The 18,911-nt window shown below is 42.6% G+C and overlaps 1 protein-coding gene across 5 annotated transcripts in view; it reads left to right on the forward strand.

Annotated features, from left to right (window-relative positions):
- LOC117358015 (centromere protein J-like) overlaps positions 1 to 18,911 on the forward strand; it is a 324,580-nt gene that overhangs the window by 58,876 nt on the left and 246,793 nt on the right. For all 5 annotated transcript variants that reach the window (XM_033939403.1, XM_033939405.1, XM_033939406.1 and 2 more), the window contains exons 4-5: positions 1,610 to 1,843; positions 7,317 to 7,452. In XM_033939403.1, coding sequence (XP_033795294.1) covers positions 1,610 to 1,843; positions 7,317 to 7,452 — 370 coding nt within the window. The remainder of the gene's footprint in view (positions 1 to 1,609; positions 1,844 to 7,316; positions 7,453 to 18,911) is intronic.

An 18,911-nucleotide genomic window follows, 5' to 3' on the forward strand; every position in this document is an offset into this window, starting at 1 on the left:
CAGTATTACTGGAACAAACAGGGAGGTACAGATTCTTATCTCCTGTATCAGAAAGTAGTTTGCATATGGACTTGGGCAACCTCTCGAGGAATATTCCTCAAAGCAGTCTAGCCCAGTAGTTCCCAACCTTGTCCTGAAGGACCACCAGCCAGTCAGGTTTTCAGGATAGCCCTAATGAATATGCATGGAGCAAATATGCATGCCTGTCACCTCCATTATGTGCAAATCTCTCTTATTCATATTCATTAGGGCTATCCCAAAAACCCAACTGGCTGGTGGTTCTCCAGGACAGGGTTGGGAATCACTGGTCTAGCCGACAAACAAAATGCTGTAGCAGACTAGCCAATAAACAAGATGCTGTGGTGGATAAATTGAGCAGAATACTTCAATCCTATGAATGGTCCCCGAGTATACCTGTGGCTCGCCAGATTTTCCAGGACTGGGGAACCCCATTCATAGATCTCTTTGTGTCTCAAAACAAAAAGTTTCTCTGCTTCTGCTCCAGGCTCTGAGCACCCAATTGAGAAGCCCCATTTAAAAGGGACTCGTAAATGTAAGTATTTTGGGAGTTTAAATTAAATTAACATCTACTTTAAAACCAAATTTACTTAGGCCTCCTTTTATCAAGCCATGTTAAGGTCTTTTATCGCCGGCCATTGTGGTAAAAGCTCTGAAGCTCACTATGAGCGTTGGAGCTTTTACTGCAGCAGCTGACAATAAAAAACACTAACACAGCTTGATAAAAGGGGGCTTTAATTCTTTATACACTCTCCAACTCTAAGTTTACTACTACTGCTACTACTATTATTTCTATAGCGCTACCAGACATACGCAGCGCTGCAGAGAGTCACAAAGAATAAGAAAACAATCCCTGCTTGAAAGAGCTTACAATCTAAACAGGCAAGACAGACAAACAGGATGTCAAGGATACAGTTAAGGGGAACAGTTAATCAGCGGGCTAGGTTGGAAGGCAGAGGAGTAGGGCTAAGGATTGAAAGCTATATCAAAAAAGTGGGTTTTCAGTCTGCATTTAAACAAGGGAAGGGAAGGAGCTTGATGAACAAACTTGGGTAATTTATTCCAAGCATAGGGGGCAGCTAGATGAAAGGAATGAAGTCTGGAATTGGCAGTGGAAGAGAAGGGTAACGCCAAGAGTGACTTATCTGAGGAACGGAGTTCTCTGGTAGGTATATAAGGAGAGCGAAGTGAGGAGAGTGATTGAGGGGCAACAGAATGAACACACTTGTAGGTCAGCAAAAAAATAAGCAATGAGTTTGCAAAATTAATGGGGGAAAAACAGATATACACCTAAACTATTATAGCAAATCCTTTACATGCTGTATAGAGTTGGCCAGGTTTATGAGATAGATTAAAGTGTCATCTGCATACCGAGGCACACAATGTTCTTCATATCTAATGTGAATAATTCTTAGTGCTGAATTACTTTTAATAGCTATAAGATTGGACACAGAGAACAACCTTGCCTAGTTTCTCTAGTTAAGGAAAAAAGTGTAGAGCGCATCTATTCACTAAGGCTGCAAAACTTTTTAAAGTAAGATTTTGTTTTAATTTGTTAACTTCTGATTTTAGTTTTTAACTATGCTTTCAGGATTGGCATTTTCTTCTGGAATAACTTCGCAGCTGGTTGCCATGACACAAGGACCTGTCCCAGGATGTTCTGCCACTTCATTTCCTATACTGGTGCCAACAGGTGTTTCCTCTCAAGCCAACAGTTTTACATGTGCTCCCTTGACTATGCAGTCTACTGTAATGAGAAGATCTCCAGTGTCTTCACTAAATAGTAACTGTACAGAAGCAATTCACTCCCCAATGCAAACTGAAAGTGAGTGACTAATGCTAAAAAGAAAAAAACACAATAAATAGTGCTATATCCACTAACCCCCAGATTCTCTAACTGGCGCCCATATCGGCAGCCGCCTTAAAAGCAGCAGCCAATCAATCATGCGACTGCGCCAGTTACAGAATTGTGCCTGATTCATGGCAAGATAGGTGGCTGAAATATAGGCCCAGAAAACTCTGGTCTACATTTCAGCCGCCTATCTTTGCCGCGGGATCCTAAAACCAGACCGCAACTACCATAAGCTGATCGTGGCAGGGGAATTTATCCCCGACCAGCAGAGCCAGCAGGACTCCCCAAAGCCGTGGCTCAGCTGATTGGAAGGAAATTTCCCTGACACGATCAGCTCAACTGGCTGCAGCAGACAGAATACCCCCCCCCCCAATCGGCAGGAGGGATGTCCACTCCCTCCTGCCTCAGAACAGCCCAGCAATCCAAAATCAGAAGGAAGGGATGCCCACTCCCTCCAGCTAACACCCCATGACAATCCTGACATCCCCAAGACTCCCAATATCCCACCCAGACACCCCTCCCCCCCACACCCCATACCTTAAGTAACAATCTGGCAGGAGGGATGTCCACTTCCTCCTGCCAGCAGGCCCACCTCTTCTAAATGGTGAGCCTTCCCCTTCCCAGTGCATCCTGTGATTGGCCCACTGCTACAAATCTCTTTTTTGCCCCATTACTGTGGGTTACCTGCGGCTAGCCGCGGGTAACAGTCACCCTGTCATTTTCTATTACCGTGTCATTGCTGTGTTTATTTCCTCCGGACCTGTGAGAGAACAGGTCACTTACTTTTCTGTTCTCAAAATAATATTTCACTTTTTTAACCTCTGTGGCTGTGTTATTCAAGACCCCAGGTTTGCCATTGCTAGGGTTACCTTATTTTTGAAAACAAAAATGAGGACACATGGCCCCACCACAAACTTGCCCCTCTCCTAGGCAGTTGTCCGCTGCATGCAATCAGAGCTGTAGTAAGTTTAATTGCGCACCTTGTGACTTGCCCTCCATGGTGCTCCCCTTCCTTTCTTGCGCTGCCTCCATCTTCTCCCCCATAATATATCAGACTTTTAGTTATGAGTTTTGTACTTTATTCAAAATTAAAAATACAATTCTTTTTTCTACCTTTGTTGTCTTACTGTCTAATTTTTCTAATCATGTTGGTCCCAATTTCTGTCTTCTGCTTTCCTCTCTTAACTCTCATGCCAGGTTTTTGTGTCCATTTGTTATTTTTCTCTTGCCTCCTGTCTTCTTCATCTCTAACAATGTTTTTTCCCCCTCTAAGCATTCTTATTTTTTATCCCTCGCCATTAATTCTTAGTATATAGTCTTCAATTTCCCTCTTCTTACTGTCTACCTACAGTGATCTCTTTTATCTCACACCACACATCTCATTCCTCTTTCTTTTATTCCCCAGTCTCTTACTTTCTCTATCCCCTTCCATCCAGCATATCTTTCTCTTCCCTCTTCCATCCAGTGTGTCACCCCTTTCTCTCTTTGGTCTCTCATCACGTCCATACAGTGTCTCCCCTCTTTCTTTCTCCACCCTTCCATCCAGCATTTCTCTATGCATGCACCTTTCCCTCTCATTCTTCTATTTAGTGTGCCCCCTCCCGATCCTTCCATTCAGCATTTTCTCTGTGCCTCTTTTCTCTCCAGTATGTCACATTTTTCTCTCCTCATCTTTCTATTTAGCACATCCCCTTTTCCTTTTCCCTCTCCCTTATCCTTTCATCCAGCATCTCTCCTCTCTCCCCATGCTTCCATCCAATGTCTATCCCTTTTCTATTCAGGGTCCCCTTTTCCCCCATCCTTCCATTTAGCATGTCTCCTTTCTCCCCCTTTTCCAACCAGGGACCCCTTTTTCTCTCCCATCCTTCCATTTAGCATGACCCTCTTTCTATCCCCCCTCCCCATTCTTCCATCCAGTATTCCCCTCCTCCCGGTTTCTATCCCAGGTCCCCTTTTTCTCTCCCATTTAGCCTGACCCTATCTGACCCCCACCATTCTTCCATCCAGCATTCTCCTTGCCCCCTTTTCCATCCAGGATCCCTTTTTTCTCTCCCATCCTTCCATTTAGCATGCCCCCTCTCTTCCCCATCTTTCCATCCAGTGTCTCCCCATTCTCCCTACTCTTCCATCTAGCTGTTCCCCCCTTTCCCCTTCCTCTTCCTGTGTTACCTTGGCCTCTGTTTCTAATGTGGGACCACTATGTTGAGCTGTATGCTGTTGGCTGTGCCAGTCCTATGCCCCCTCTGCCATCAATTCTTGTTCCAGGGCAGAGGATCGACACAGCCAATAGTCACAACCTCTACTTCTGTCCATACATAAGTTTGGCCCATCCAGTCAACCTATCCAGTGGCCTTCCTCTCTTGTTCTCTAACACGTAAAACAATTATTAAAGAATAGCCTCATAAAATCTACAACAATTGCATATACATTAGGTGGCAACTTTTTAAAATTGCCCTTGGATACTGGTGCAAATATATATATATGTGAAGTAGTATACATATACATGTGCATTTTATTTTAAAAAAAATAAAAAAATGCATACTTAATCAGCAGCAGCTTTATTTGATATATTGCAACTTGCAATACTGCAACATCAAGATATTTATGCGTTTTACAAAGTAATGAACCAAAAGAAGTGGGAGACAGGAGACACAACGACACAAAAGAGGCTAAAGGAGAAAAGTTATGCTTCCAATCTACCTTACAAGAAAAAAGAAATAGGAGAGGAAAATGGTCACAAAGCTAAAGGGCAACAAATGGGGAGACCAGGGCCATAACAAGGAATGTGTGGGCATTGTGGTAAGACAGGGCTCGAGAGGTAGGAATGCTAAAACTGGGCATAGGCTGCAGCACACAGTGCCTTGCTGCCTCCTTTCTGTACTTTTCCCCTAACACATAGTGCTGAGTCTCTGCCAATCCCTTTTCTTCTCCCTCCTGGGATCCCTCTCTCTTCAAGACTTCTATTTATCAGCATTATACTCTCTCTCTTACTCTCCATACAGGCCATCCACAGCATTTTTCTCCAATTAGTCCCTTTCTTCCCTCAGTCCATTTATACCACACTCTATTGACCAATGTTCCCTCCAAGAACTGAGCTTACGTGAGCAAAAAGTTTGGTTACGAGCAAAGGACTGAGTTGATGTAAGTTAAATTTTCCATGATATTACCTTGTGAGCACTTCTTACAGATACACATAAAATCGGGTGCCGAGAGCATGGTTTCTGCAAGGGAAGATCGTGCCAAACAAACTTATTGCACTTCTTCGAAGGGATTAACAAACAGATGGACAAAGGAGACCCCATTGACATCATATATCTAGATTTCCAAAAAGCCTTTGACAAGGTGCCCCATGAACGTCTACTCCGGAAACTGAAGAACCATGGGGTGGAAGGAGATGTACATAGATGGATCAGAAACTGGTTGGAGGGTAGAAAACAAAGGGTAGGGGTGAAGGGCCACTACTCCGACTGGAGGAGGGTCACGAGTGGTGCTCGGTGCTCGGGCCGCTGCTATTTAATATCTTCATAAATGATCTAGAAACAGGGACGAAGAGAGAGATAATAAAATTTGCAGACGACACTAAACTATTTAATGGAGCTCGGACTACAGAGGAATGCGAAGAATTGCAAAGGGACTTGAACAAACTAGAAGAATGGGCGATGAGATGGCAGATGAAGTTTAACGTTGAGAAATGTAAGGTATTACATGTGGGGAGCAGAAACTCAAGGTACAACTATACAATGGGAGGGATATTATTGAATAAGAGTACCCAGGAAAGGGACTTGAGGGTATTGGTGGACATGACAATGAAGCCGACGGCACAGTGTGCAGCGGCCGCTAAGAGAGCGAATAGAATGCTTGGTATAATCAAAAAGGGTATTACAGCCAGAACGAAAGAGGTTATCCTGCCGTTGTATCGGGCGATGGTGCGCCCGCATTTGGAGTACTGTGTCCAATATTGGTCGCCGTACCTTAAGAAGGATATGGTGATAGTCGAGAGGGTTCAGAGGAGAGCGACACATCTGATAAAAGGTATGGAAAACCTGTCATATGCTGAGAGATTGGAGAAGCTGGGTCTATTTTCCCTGGAGAAGAGAAGACTTAGAGGGGATATGATAGAGACTTATAAGATCATGAAGGGCATAGAGAGAGTAGAGAGGGACAGATTCTTCAAACTTTCGAAAAATAAAAGAACAAGAGGGCACTCAGAAAAGTTGATAGGAGACAGATTCAAAACAAATACTAGGAAGTTCTTTTTTACCCAACGTGTGGTGGACACCTGGAATGCGCTTCCAGAGGATGTAATTGGGCAGAGTACAGTACTGGGGTTCAAGAAAGGATTAGACAAATTCCTACTGGAAAAGGGGATAGAGGGGTATAGATAGAAGATTACTGCGCAGGTCCTGGACCTGTTGGGCCACCTCGGGTCTGACCCAGCAGAGGCATTTCTTATGTTCTTATGTTCACACACATATACATGAACACTCACCAGGAGATTGAAATGAGCCTTACTCTACATGCTTTCCCTACTTGTTTGCCTGTAATTTATAGCTACTCTGAAGTTTACTCAGATACTGGATGTTTAACACAGCTTGAAATGGAACAACGCTTCCCCTGTATGAGCATCACTCTTAAAAAAAAAAAAGAGGGGAGACAGTAGGGGGAGAAGGGAGTGGCAGGACCCTAGCTTTTGATTTGATCCAATTACCTGCTCTGCTCTTTACATTTAGGTGCATGCTGGTCATTCACTATCGACTGTATTTTGTTTTTCCTTTGCTGGGTGAGGGGAAATTAGTTGTGAGTTATGAGTTCAGGAGGCCAATCATCTTCAAAAGTTGCCTCCTATGGTCATTACTTATACAAAATACATTTTTTGACTTAAATGGATAGTGCCATTGAATACATGTAATTAAGTTAAGCATCAGCATGGGTGCTTATATTTAAATGCTTGCTGCTTCAGCTGTAAATCAGGCCCTAAGACAGGCTCTTCTTTGTAGGTACCCTGAGGCTGCATAGTGAGAGCCTATTCTGTAAGAAATCTAGGTGCCTAGATTTCATTATATAATATTACCATTAACCCAGTATTAGTGCTGCTTATGTTTATGCACCTAAAGATAGCCTAGACCTAATGTAACTTTGAGTGCATGGAAGGTGCATAACTTACAGTATTCTGTAAGTTATGCAAGTAATTGGGAGCCCCGCCCATTCTTCTTCCTCTATGTGTATGCCCTCTTTTACTTATGCTCTATATTACTTAGATGCACCCTTATAGAATTAAGCGTAAGGTGCTTGCATGAGCATAAGCTTCTTTTTTGTGCATTTATACATGCAAAGGTGTTCATTAACACATACTATATACCTTGTTATAGAATAGCACTTTATTTATTTTGTAAAAACTCAAAAAGTGGATATGTTCACTGGTGTACTACTATTTTGCTATTTTTAGATGAAAGCCTACCAGAGAAAGTATCTAGTCCCAAGCTTTTGTGTCCAATTAAGGAAGAAAATGGAGAGAAACTGGTAAATCAAATTCCCCTTTCTCCCTTTGGAGTGAGACCAAGAGCAGGAAGCCATGAAGATCGGTAAGAGATCAAAACTATCATTTACAGATGGAAACAGAAAGGGTGCTTCAGGATTGTTTACAGGACCTTTTCAGAGTGTGGTAATTTTTTAGTATTATATATTATACAGGTAATTAAAGATATACTGGAGTTGATATTCAAACAATTTATGTTTAACTTTGGGAGTTTACCAGATATATTTCTAGGTTCTAAATTTAATGGGATGCTAACCAGTTAAATTTTAACAGGACAGTTTTACTAGCTAAATATAATTTATGTGAATAATGCCAATAGGCAAAATTTAATTTAAATATAACTGTTCAGAAAGTATTTGTCTTAAGGTTAACCAGATAACTTATCTAGTTATCTTTAAGGGGATGTACAATTTTTAAAGTTGATTCCTAAACATATTTTTATATGTGCACCAACTGTTGGTTGCTTCTTGTTGGCAGAAGACAGAGAGAAACATAGAAACATGATGGCGGATAAAGGCCAAATGTCCCATCTAGTCTGCCCATCCACAGTAACCATTACCTCTTTCTCTCTCAGAGAGATCCCACATGCCTATCCCAGGCCCTTTTGAATTCAGACACAGTGTCTGTCTCCATCACCTCTTCTGGGAGACTGTTCCATGCATCTACCACCCTTTCTGTAAAAAAGTATTTCCTTAGATTACTCCGGAGCCTATCACCTCTAAGCAATGTAGTGGGCAAAAGCACAACGGACAAAAACTCAATGCCCGACAACATGATGCACGATCTACTCCTACTGGAGCGCTGGTCTAGGACCTGGCAACTCAGTTTCAATGCCAAAAAATGCAAAGTTATGCACCTGGGTAGCCAAAATCCATGCAGGACTTATACCCTTAATGGTGAGATCCTAACAAGAACGGTAGCAGAGTGAGACTTAGGGGTGATCGTCAGTGAGGACATTAAGGCTGCCAATCAAGTGGAGAAAGCTTCATCCAAGGCAAGACAAATCATGGGTTGCATACGCAGGGGTTTCGTCAGCCGTAAGCCGGAGGTCATTATGCCATTGTATAGATCCATGGTGAGGCCCCACCTGGAATACTGTGTACAATTCTGGAGGCCGCATTATCGCAAGGATGTGCTGAGGATGGAGTCGGTCCAGAGAATGGCCACCCGGATGGTCTCGGGACTCAAGGATCTCCCGTACGAGGAACGGTTAGAAAAATTACAGCTTTACTCGCTCGAGGAGCGCAGAGAGAGGGGAGACATGATCGAGACGTTCAAATATCTCACGGGCCGCATCGAGGCAGAGGAAGATGTCTTCTTTTACAAGGGTCCCTCTGCAACAAGAGGGCATCCGTGGAAAATCAGGGGCGGGAAACTGCGAGGTGACACCAGGAAGTTCTTTTTTACTGAAAGGGTAGTTGATCGCTGGAATAGTCTTCCACTTCAGGTGATTGAGGCCAGCTGCGTGCCTGATTTTAAGGCCAAATGGGATCGACACGTGGGATCTATTCACAAGGTAAAGGTAGGGGAGGGTCATTAGGGTGGGCAGACTGGATGGGCCGTGGCCCTTATCTGCCGTCTATTTCTATGTTTCTATATTTCTATGTAATCCTATGCCTTCTCATTGCAGAGTTTCCTTTCAAATTAAAGAGACTCGACTTATGCGCATTGTCATTTCTCACATCTGAGGGCTGCCACATGAGCGGACTGCTGGGTGCGATGGACCACTGGTCTGACCCAGTAGAGGCAAATCTTATGTTCTTATGTTCTGGGTTACATTTGGTTGTGGATGGAAAATAAGACTCCGCTCTATGCTTCTGAAGCACCATCAAGATAACAAAAAATGCCAGTCTTTATGGTTTAGTCTGATGGAGAGACAGGAGGTCAGGAAATTTCTTTTGGGTAGGAGTCTGAGTGGCTGCTAGCACTCATAATCTTCCCCTTCCTTCTTTTTTTTTCTACTTCTTTTAGTCCTATTTGAATTTTGAGTTCTTTTCTATTGTAGTTTTTGTGTTTATAATTTGTTTGTAACCCATCTTGATTTTATCCAAAGAAAACCCGCATATGGAATTTTTAAGAAACCATAAAAGAATTGTCAAAAGGGGTGAGGTATATGCTTGATAAAGAAAAAAGAAATGAACAAGGGGTTAAATTGAACAGAAAGTTAAGTTAGAGAGAATAGCAGAAATGAAGGAGATTTAATAATAGAGAGGAAATGAAAGAATAATATACTTCTCTCTCCGTATCCACGGGGATTAGGGGGCAGAGCCGGCCCGCAAATATTAAAAAACTGCAAATAACATCCGGGCTGGTTCTGTCCCTAACGCCCGCTTCCCCTGGCTATTTTAAGCCCTGTAGGCCCTCCCTTTAAGCCTTACCTGGTGGTCTAGCGGGTTTTTGGGGGCAGGAGCAATCTTCCCACGTTCCTGCCCCATGCAGATCGCTCATAGGAAATGGCTGCCTTGAGCGCCCGTCGTAGTCTCCTGCCCTGAAAACCCGCTAGACCACTCTAGGTAAGGCTTAAGAGGGGGCTTACAGGGCTTAAAATAGCCCAAAAATTAAAATGTTTTTGTTGTTTTAAAATCGTAAATAACCAAATCCCCGGATGCTGAAACCGCGGATTCGGAGGGGGAAGTGTACAGGGTAAAGGAGTTAAGCTTGACAGATATCACTGAGGGATCCCCTTGTACTATCATTAAAAGTGTGAGCTTTACTTCTGTCCATAGGTCCCCAGTCTCCTGTCACCCTGCGGTTTTTGTAAAACAGTGGAAGATATTTTTGTAATAATGATACATACATAGGATGATGAATTTCATGAGAGATGATCAATCCTTAATTTATATTTTATCCACAACATATGAATTACATTGGTGTGTGTAAAATATTAAATTAGGTCCAACTTGTGTTAAAAGCAGGAACAACACGTATATCATAGAACATAAAGAATTAGGTTTAATTAATCAAACTGGTAGATATCCTTTTTTCCATTGATAAAGCACAGTTACTTACCGTAACAGGTGTTATCCAGGGACAGCAGGCAGATATTCTCACACTTGGGTGATGTCACCGATGGAGCCCCGGTAAAAACACTTTAAAAGTGCATCACCACTTTAAGATTTTAAAAAGTTTGCGATAGACTGCACTGCGCATGCTTGAGTGCCTTCCTTCCCGATGGAGGCACGCAGTCCATCATTTAAGATAAGCTGGCTAAGAAGCCAACCAGGGGAGGTGGGTGGGTTGTGAGAATATCTGCCTGCTGTCCCTGAATAACACCTGTTACAGTAAGTGACTGTGCTTTATCCCAGGACAAGCAGGCAACATATTTTCACACATGGGTGACCTCCAGGCTAACCAGAATGGGATGGTGGGAGAGTTGGTCTTCAAAAAAATAAATTTTGTAATAATGTCTGGCCGAAGTGCCCATCTCATCTGGAGAAAGACTCCAGACAATAATGAGAGGAGAATGTGCGAACCAAGGACCAGGTGGCAGCTGTACATATTTCCTCAATATGAGTAGATCTAATGAAAGCAACAGAAGCTGCCATAGCTCAGACTGTATGGGCTGTGACATGACTCACCAGAGTCATGCCAGGCTGAGCATAGTAGAACGAAATATAGGCAGCTACCCAGCTGTAAATCAATCTATTGGAAACAGGAGGACCCAACCTGTAGGATCAAATAAGACAAAGAGTTGGGGAAAAGTACTATGAGATTTTGTCCTGGCAATGTAAGAAACCAAAGCATGCTTACAGTTCAGAGTGCAAAGAGCTGTATAAGAATAAGACTTGAGGAAAAAAACTGGAAGAACAATCAAGTGATTGAGATGAAACGTCGTCACCACTTTCAATAGAAACTGTGGGTGCGTGTGCAGAACTACTTCATCATTGTGAAAAAACTGTGATGGGTGGATCTACCACTAACTCTTGCAACTCACTGACTCTCCTGGCAAAAGTGAGAGAAAGGAGAAAGACAACTTTCCAGGTCGGAAACTACAGATGAGCTGTTGTGGCCATTGGTTCAAATGGAGGCTTCATCAACCTGAAAAGAACCCCATCAAGATCCAAGAATACAGGTGGAGGATTGAGAGCCAGTTTCACCTTGAAAAGTCCTTGCATGAAGTTGGAGAACAAGGGATGAGCAGTAAGAGGCTTTCCCTCGACTGGCAGGTAAAAAGCTGGAACAGCAACGAGACGGACTCTAAGAAATGTAGAATAGAGTCCAGAATCAGACAGATGAAGTAGAGAATCCAACACCATTTCCACTGAGAAGAAAGTTGGATCGCATTGACAAAAAAGACACCAGAAAGAAAACCTAGTCCACTTTTGATGATAACATTGTAGCGTGGCAGGTTTCCTGGAGGCATCCATAATATTGCGGATAGGCTGAGAGAGATGTAATGCAGAGGGGTTCAGCCCGAAATAAACCAAGCTGTCAAGTGGAATGATTGCAGGTTGGAATGGAGAAGATATGCGTACCACTGAGGAAGCACAGTAGGAAAAAACAGCAGAGGTATTTGTTCCCGTATGCTAAAGTAAAGCAGAAGGGAGAACCAATGCTATCTGGGTCACGCCATGAGAAGCAGGGTGACTGACGCCAACATAAAAGGTGAAGACGGAAATGCATAGAAAAAACATGTTTGTCCAATTCATAAGGAATGCCTCTGCTTCCCAGTGAGAGCCATGAGAATAGATTGAAGCAAAAGTGGGGCAATTTATGATTGATGGGAGTCGCCAACAAGTCTACCTGTGGAGTGCCCCATTGAGCATAGATGGCTTGGAGAGCTTTAGAGCTGGGAGTCCATCCTTGAAGCTAAAGAATTCCTCTGAGTTTGTCTGTTAGGGAATTCTGCTCCCCTGGAAAAAATAGACAATCGTCAAGAAAAAAAGGCAAGCAGTTGCCTAAAGCCAGATGTTCTGAGCTTCATGACATAACCCGTGGCTCTGTGCATGTTTGCGGAGTACATGGGTAGTTGATTGTCCGTGCAAAAAAGGACTCCAGATCTCAAAAGATGTTGAAAAAATATTAAGATCCCAAGACATCTTTCCGCACACAGTAAGTCGATATGAAAAGGTGTGCTCCATGATGGACTAAAGACCTTGGATTAGAAGGACATCCAAGTACGCTTCCACGGGTACTGCGAGGGAAGGCCGGGGCAGAAGCAGGGCAGAGAGAGCAGGAAAGTCAGGGGCAGAGAGCGCAGGAGATTCAGGGCAGAGCAGGGTGGCAGGAGAATCATGGCAGAGAGTTGGGGCAGAGAGCAGGAGATTCAGGGCAGAACAGGGCGATACAGAGTCGGGGCAGAGAGCAGGAGATTTGGGGCAGGGCGGCGGGAGAATTGCGGCAGAGAGCAGAAGAGAGCAGCACAGCAAGAGAGCTGGAGAATCGTGGCAGAGAGCAGGAGATGCATTTGGAAACCACTGAACGACTGGTCCCCAGCAGTCGCTTGTTTTTGGGTTTTTTAAAATAATTTATTTGATTTTCATTTAAGTACAGAATTGTGCTTAACAGGAAATATAAGGAAACTAATACAAATAAGCCAGGCCGAAAGCCGACCTCGGGAAACAGATACAACTTATACATAGTCCTCAAATTAAGGAGGGAGTAGAAAAACAAGAGAGAAACTCTGCCACGAAAGAAAAGATATTGCAATTATTTAAAGGAAATTAGAGTGAAAACGTCGGCTTTAACAACTGACTAGAATTACTCCAATAATCACTGGGGTGCAAACGAAACTCCTTTTCCTTCTAAAAAGAAACACAACTGATCTGGGTCTTTAAAAATATCCTTATTTTCTTGGTATTATATAAAACATTTACAAGGAAATCTTAAATGAAAAGAAGCACCCAAAGAAATCACTTTATCACGGTATGTAAGAAATTATTTTCTTCTTGACTGGGTCCATTTAGAGACATCCGGATAAATATATATTCTTTCTTCCAAATAAGAAACTTGCTTCAAATTATAATAGAGCCACAAAATCAGATCTTTATCCTGATAAAATACCAGGGAAACTATTAATGTGGCTCATCCTGACAATTCAATATCTGTTGACTCCAAAATTGCTGATAGTTCTTGTTCTGTTGTATTCATTTCTTTTATAGTCCTTTTTAGGTAATAAATCTTTTGCAGGGGTGGTAAATTCACTTCCGGGATTTTTAATATAGAAATTAGAAAATCTTTGGAAAACCTCTTTGGGAGCTTTAAATTTAGGCATAGGAAAATTCAGTATCCTTAAGTTTAAACTCCTATTTTGATTTTCAATCTTCTGAAAAAGGAAAACTTTGTTCATTGCTTGTTGTTTAGTAACAGTTTTTATTTCCACTATGGACTTTTGAATTTCCCCGATTTTCTTTGTATGATCTTGAATGTCTGTCTCAAATTGTTTAACTTTGGTTGAAACATTATCCATCCATAAGATAAATAAATCCCATACATACCAACTGTAAATTCTCTATAGCTCCCCAAAGTGAGTCCAGAGTAACCACTGCTGGTTTCACGAGTGGCTTGAGCTCAGGCAACTCAGGAACCTGTTCTCCTTCCCGGGTCTCACTTCCCACTCGACTGCAGTGCACCTCCTCCACTAGAAATCTCTTCCGGGGTTACCGACATCCATTGCTACTCACGGAGGTGGGGGAGGATCAGGTCCTGGTCGCTTGTTTGTTGATCGGCCAGCCCAATTGGTGTTGCAGGTTTTTTTTTAAAGTGAATTGCTGCCTGCCTACATTTGAATGCCGTTCCCCTTCATTTGCATGCATAGATCAGAAGATGATCGGGACAGAGGTTAGTGAATCAGGTCGGAGGGAAATCGGGTCGCAAAGGGGTTGCTTAGTGGTCGGAACTTGATCGGTGGGCTTAGTGAATCTAGCCCTAGGTGTGCAGTGGGGAGAGCAGTAGCCATTTATCCACTTCTTCCCCACTACTTTAATAAATAACTTGCTGTGCATCACCTTGGGCACATTATGACTGTACAATTTATAAATGTGTGTAAATGCAAATTCTAGTTATTCTACGTCTGACTCCTAGATTTTTGGACTGGCTCCTAGATCCTAAGAAACTTTGTCAAGCCATTGTTTACACTATAACAAGCAAAAAGAAAAGTAGTTAATTTTTTTTTCTTCTCAAGTTAATGAGAACTGTCATGTTACATATTTTTACGTAGAACAAAGTCACTCTGGGCCCTTTTACTAAATCTCAGCGTGCACTAATGGACACAGTACTACTCAAAAGTGTCCAGAGAAGAGCAACTAAAATGGTTAAGGGGCTGGAGGAGTTTCCGTACAACGAGAGATTAGAGAAACTGGGCCTTTTCTCCCTCGAAAAGAGGAGACTGAGAGGGGACATGATAGAAACATTCAAGATACTGAAGGGAATAGACTTAGTAGATAAGGGCAGATTGTTCACCCTCTCCAAGGTAGGGAGAATGAGAGGGCACTCTCTAAAGTTGAAAGGGGATAGATTCCGTAGGAACGTAAGGAAGTTCTTCTTCACCCAGAGAGGGGTGGAAAAACACCTTCCAGGGATTTAAGACAAAGTTGGACGGGTTCCTGTTGAACCAGAACGTACGCAGGTAGGATTGATCTCAGGGCTCTGGTCTTTGACCTGGGGGCCGCCGCAGGAGCAGACTGCTGGGCGCGATGGACCATTGGTCTGACCCAGCAGTGGCAATTTTTATGTTCTTATGCTAGATGATGCACATCCTATTTTATACCTATAGCACTCGGTGCACACTAATGTTTATTAGCACATGCTAAGCTTTAATAAAAGGGCCCCTCTATCAATTAAATAGGATAGAAGAGCATTTGTAGCACAGTATTTTATATGCCAACCCTCTTTTGATTAAATTGCACTGTGGAGTTAGGATACATTTTAAGCTTTTAAGGTTTGTTTTTAAGATACTTTATGGTCAGGTGGTCAGGCTCCAGCGTTCCAGCAGAGTTTGTTATCACTTTATCTGGCTCCAAGGGATCTGAGATCATATAAGAAATTAGATTAAGGGGGGTAATTCATCAAAGGACACTAATCATATTAGTACACACTAACTGCTAAAGACACTCATCATATTTCTACAGGTGTCTCTAATTGTTAGCATGTGCTATCATGCTTAGCACCCTTTGATTAATTTTCCCCTAAATATCCTTTCGGTCTGTAATTGTTGGAAATCCGTGTCCAGATAGGGAGTGGTCCTGACCTGTGGAATAAGCTACCATGTAAAATTCATAATATCAAATGTTATGTGTTCAGAAAGGCAGTTAAAAGTTATCTTTTTTACTTTATTTCTTGCAAATAAAGTAGCCGGGATTTGGATTTATGTTTCTTTTCTGTATGGAATATATGGAATGGTTCTAATTTTTATTGAGTAAAGCAGAATAAAAATGCTCATATTTGGTTAGGTTAGACTATCTCTGTCTTCCTTATCTTTCCAGACCATTCCTGTCACGTGGGTATGTGTCCTATCAACAGATAAGAGACTGAGAACTACTAAGTGATGTCATAATATAAACATCTGTGCAGTCCAGAGTCGGCCAATAGGTGAGTACCTGTGCAGCCCTCATCAAGTCTGTCCTGCTTTGGGTATACCCTATTGACCCCATATGTAAAAATAAACAAATAAAAAAGGTAGAAAGTATAATTTTGTCAAAAAAAAAAGAAAAAAATTCCCTCACAACCCTAAAACAGGAGAAAATTGATTTCCAGTGCAATAGGTGAGATATTTTGTACAGTAGGGTTATTTCCCTTTAGCCGCATGGTGCAGAAGGAATCCACTCCAGATTTTTCACTCTGCCGCTATAGAACTTCACTTGCTGTTTAGCTTCCTCTACAGTTCTATCCTTCTGCATACATGGCTGCAGTGGTGTGTGCTCTGCTTTCTCAAAACTTTGATTTTGGTCTGGACAACTGCTGGGATGGAGTCCTTAGGCTCTCCTCATGTGGATTCATGCCAGGATTGCGCAAATTTAGCACTTTTCAAGTGTCCTTGTGCCATGTAGTGCAATTGGGAGGGGGGGGTTGGTGCCCAACTTAATTTCTCCCCCGCTATGCATGAGTCGAGTCTCTTTCATTTGAAAGGAAACTCTGCAATGAGAGGGCATAGGATGAAGTTAAGAGGTGATAGGCTCCGGAGTAATCTGAAGAAATACTTTTTTACGGAAATGGTGGTAGATGCGTGGAACAATCTCCCGGAAGAGGTGATGGAAACAGAGACTGGGTCTGAATTCAAGAGGGCCTGGGATAGGCGTGTGGGATCTATAAGAGAGAGAAAGAGATAATGGTGTAAATCAGGAAAAGATAATGACAGATACACTTGGCGACTAAAGGTCAAAGAGTACAAAACACTGATTAAAGATAAGCGCAGTAATCATTGCTTCCAAAATAACTCTCCCTCGCTGGATAGCAAAGAACTCTTCAAATTAGTCAATTCCTTATTTGATATTAACCTACATAAACGCTCCCACACAGATCTCCCACCCTCCTCAGCAAACCTAGCTGATCACTTTGCCACAAAAATTCGCACCTTGAAAACGTCTCTTGTAGTTACCAGCACAGACCTATCAATCAATCTACCTTCCCTAGGAAACGAAGGCTCAACTGCTGATATGACCTGGACTCATTTTGAAAACCCAGATTGGAACCAATTCCTTAAGCTCTACTCCAAATATGCAAAATCCAACTGCCTACTAGACAACTGTCCTCCGATAATTATGAAAACAGCCCCCCTCCACATTCAAGGCCGAACTCTTCGCCTGGGTCTCTCACTACCTGTCCAGTGGCTACTTCCTGTCGGAACTAGGCCACATTCTAGTGACTCCCATTATCAAAAACTCCAAGGAACCAGTCTCTTCAGTTTCCAATTACAGACCCATCGCCAACATACCTCTTTTCCTTAAACTGATGGAAGGTCTAGTTAATCTTGACCTCATGAAACATTTAGAGAAGTTCAACATTCTACACGATTCCCAGTCAGGATTCCGCATAAACTACAGTACGGAAACCGTCTTAGCGTCGCTGACTGATAATCTCTTCCACTTGTTTTCTCTGGGAAAAAGCGCACTGTTACTCCAGTTTTACTTAAGCAGTTCCTTTGACCTAGTGGACCATGACATCCTGCTCAACTGCCTCGATTCTATTGGCATTTCTGGACAAGTACTAACCTGGTTCACAGGTTTCCTAAAAAAAACGCACCTACCAGGTCCACTGCAACGGAACTTTCTCCCAACCTTGGTGCAATTCCAGCGGAGTTCCACAGGGTTCCCCTCTCTCTCCATCTCTATTCAATGTCTACTTGGCACCTTTAGGACATATGCTGTCTGACTTAAAACTAAAATCTTTAATATATACATTACAATCATCACCCCCATGATCTCACTGACTTATGAAATTGAACTATTCACCTCATCCATTCTCACTAAGGTAGAGCAATGGACCACACAATTCAGACTAAAATTGAATCCTGAAAAAACCAAGCTCTTCCTGGCAAGCCTTAACCACAAGCTAACAAATACCTCCTTGAAATTAAACGGGCTTGTTTACCCAATAAACCTACCATCAAAGTCCTTGGAGTCATCAACAAAGGAAGATCTTGCTTGACAAACTTACTGCACTTCTTTGAAGGAGTAAATGGGCAGATAGACAAGGGTGGCCTGGTATATCTAGAATAGATAGGGTAAACAAAATCGGTAGTGAACAGGCATGAAACTCTCCTGTACAACGCGCTGCAGTCTGTAGATCAGATAGCAGCGCATTGTACAGGAGAGTTTCATGCCTGTTCACTACAGATTTTGTTTACCCTATCCATTCTGGTTTTCTGATACTCTGTGTACTACTAGTAGGGACCCCTGAGGAAGGAGTATTTCTTTGAAACACAGACCGTGTTGGGTCCAGTCCACAGGAATATTGGGACCAGTTGTTTTGGATACAAACTTTTTATGCAGTCTATGCATTTTGTTTTTAGATTTTTGTTTTTGTGATTTTAATAAATTCCTGTACCCTGTACATTTTCTTGCAGTAGTGTTTTTGTTTGCTTTTGTTGTCTTTTTACTGCAAGTCCTGTTGGTTTTTCTGTTTGTTTTGTTCTTATGGAATTTGCTCTGACAGATTCTTCTTCAGGTTGCCTGGACAAAGCGCTCAAGGTTCAAGCCACCATTCAGCACTTGCTGGATATTCAAGCTATAGAGCCGGTATCGCCAGGCCTCTTGGGCAGGTACTCCATATACTTTATCGTGCCAAAGAAAGACTGAGAAGATTGGAGACCTATTCTGGTTCTTCATAGAAACATAGAAAGGTGACGGCAGAAAAGGGCCACAGCCCATCAAGTCTGCCCACTCTACTGACCCACTCCATTAAGTCTGAGTGCTGATGACTTAGTTCCTTAGCTCGACCCTCGTAGGGATCCCACGTGGATATCCCATCTATTCTTAAAGTCGAGCACGCTGGCGGCCTTGATCACCTGCCTCGGAAGTTTGTTCCAATGATCCACCACCCTTTCCGTGAAGAAGTACTTCCTGGCGT

This window comes from Geotrypetes seraphini, chromosome 3 (genome assembly GCF_902459505.1).
Source record: "Geotrypetes seraphini chromosome 3, aGeoSer1.1, whole genome shotgun sequence".
Taxonomy (NCBI): domain Eukaryota; kingdom Metazoa; phylum Chordata; class Amphibia; order Gymnophiona; family Dermophiidae; genus Geotrypetes; species Geotrypetes seraphini.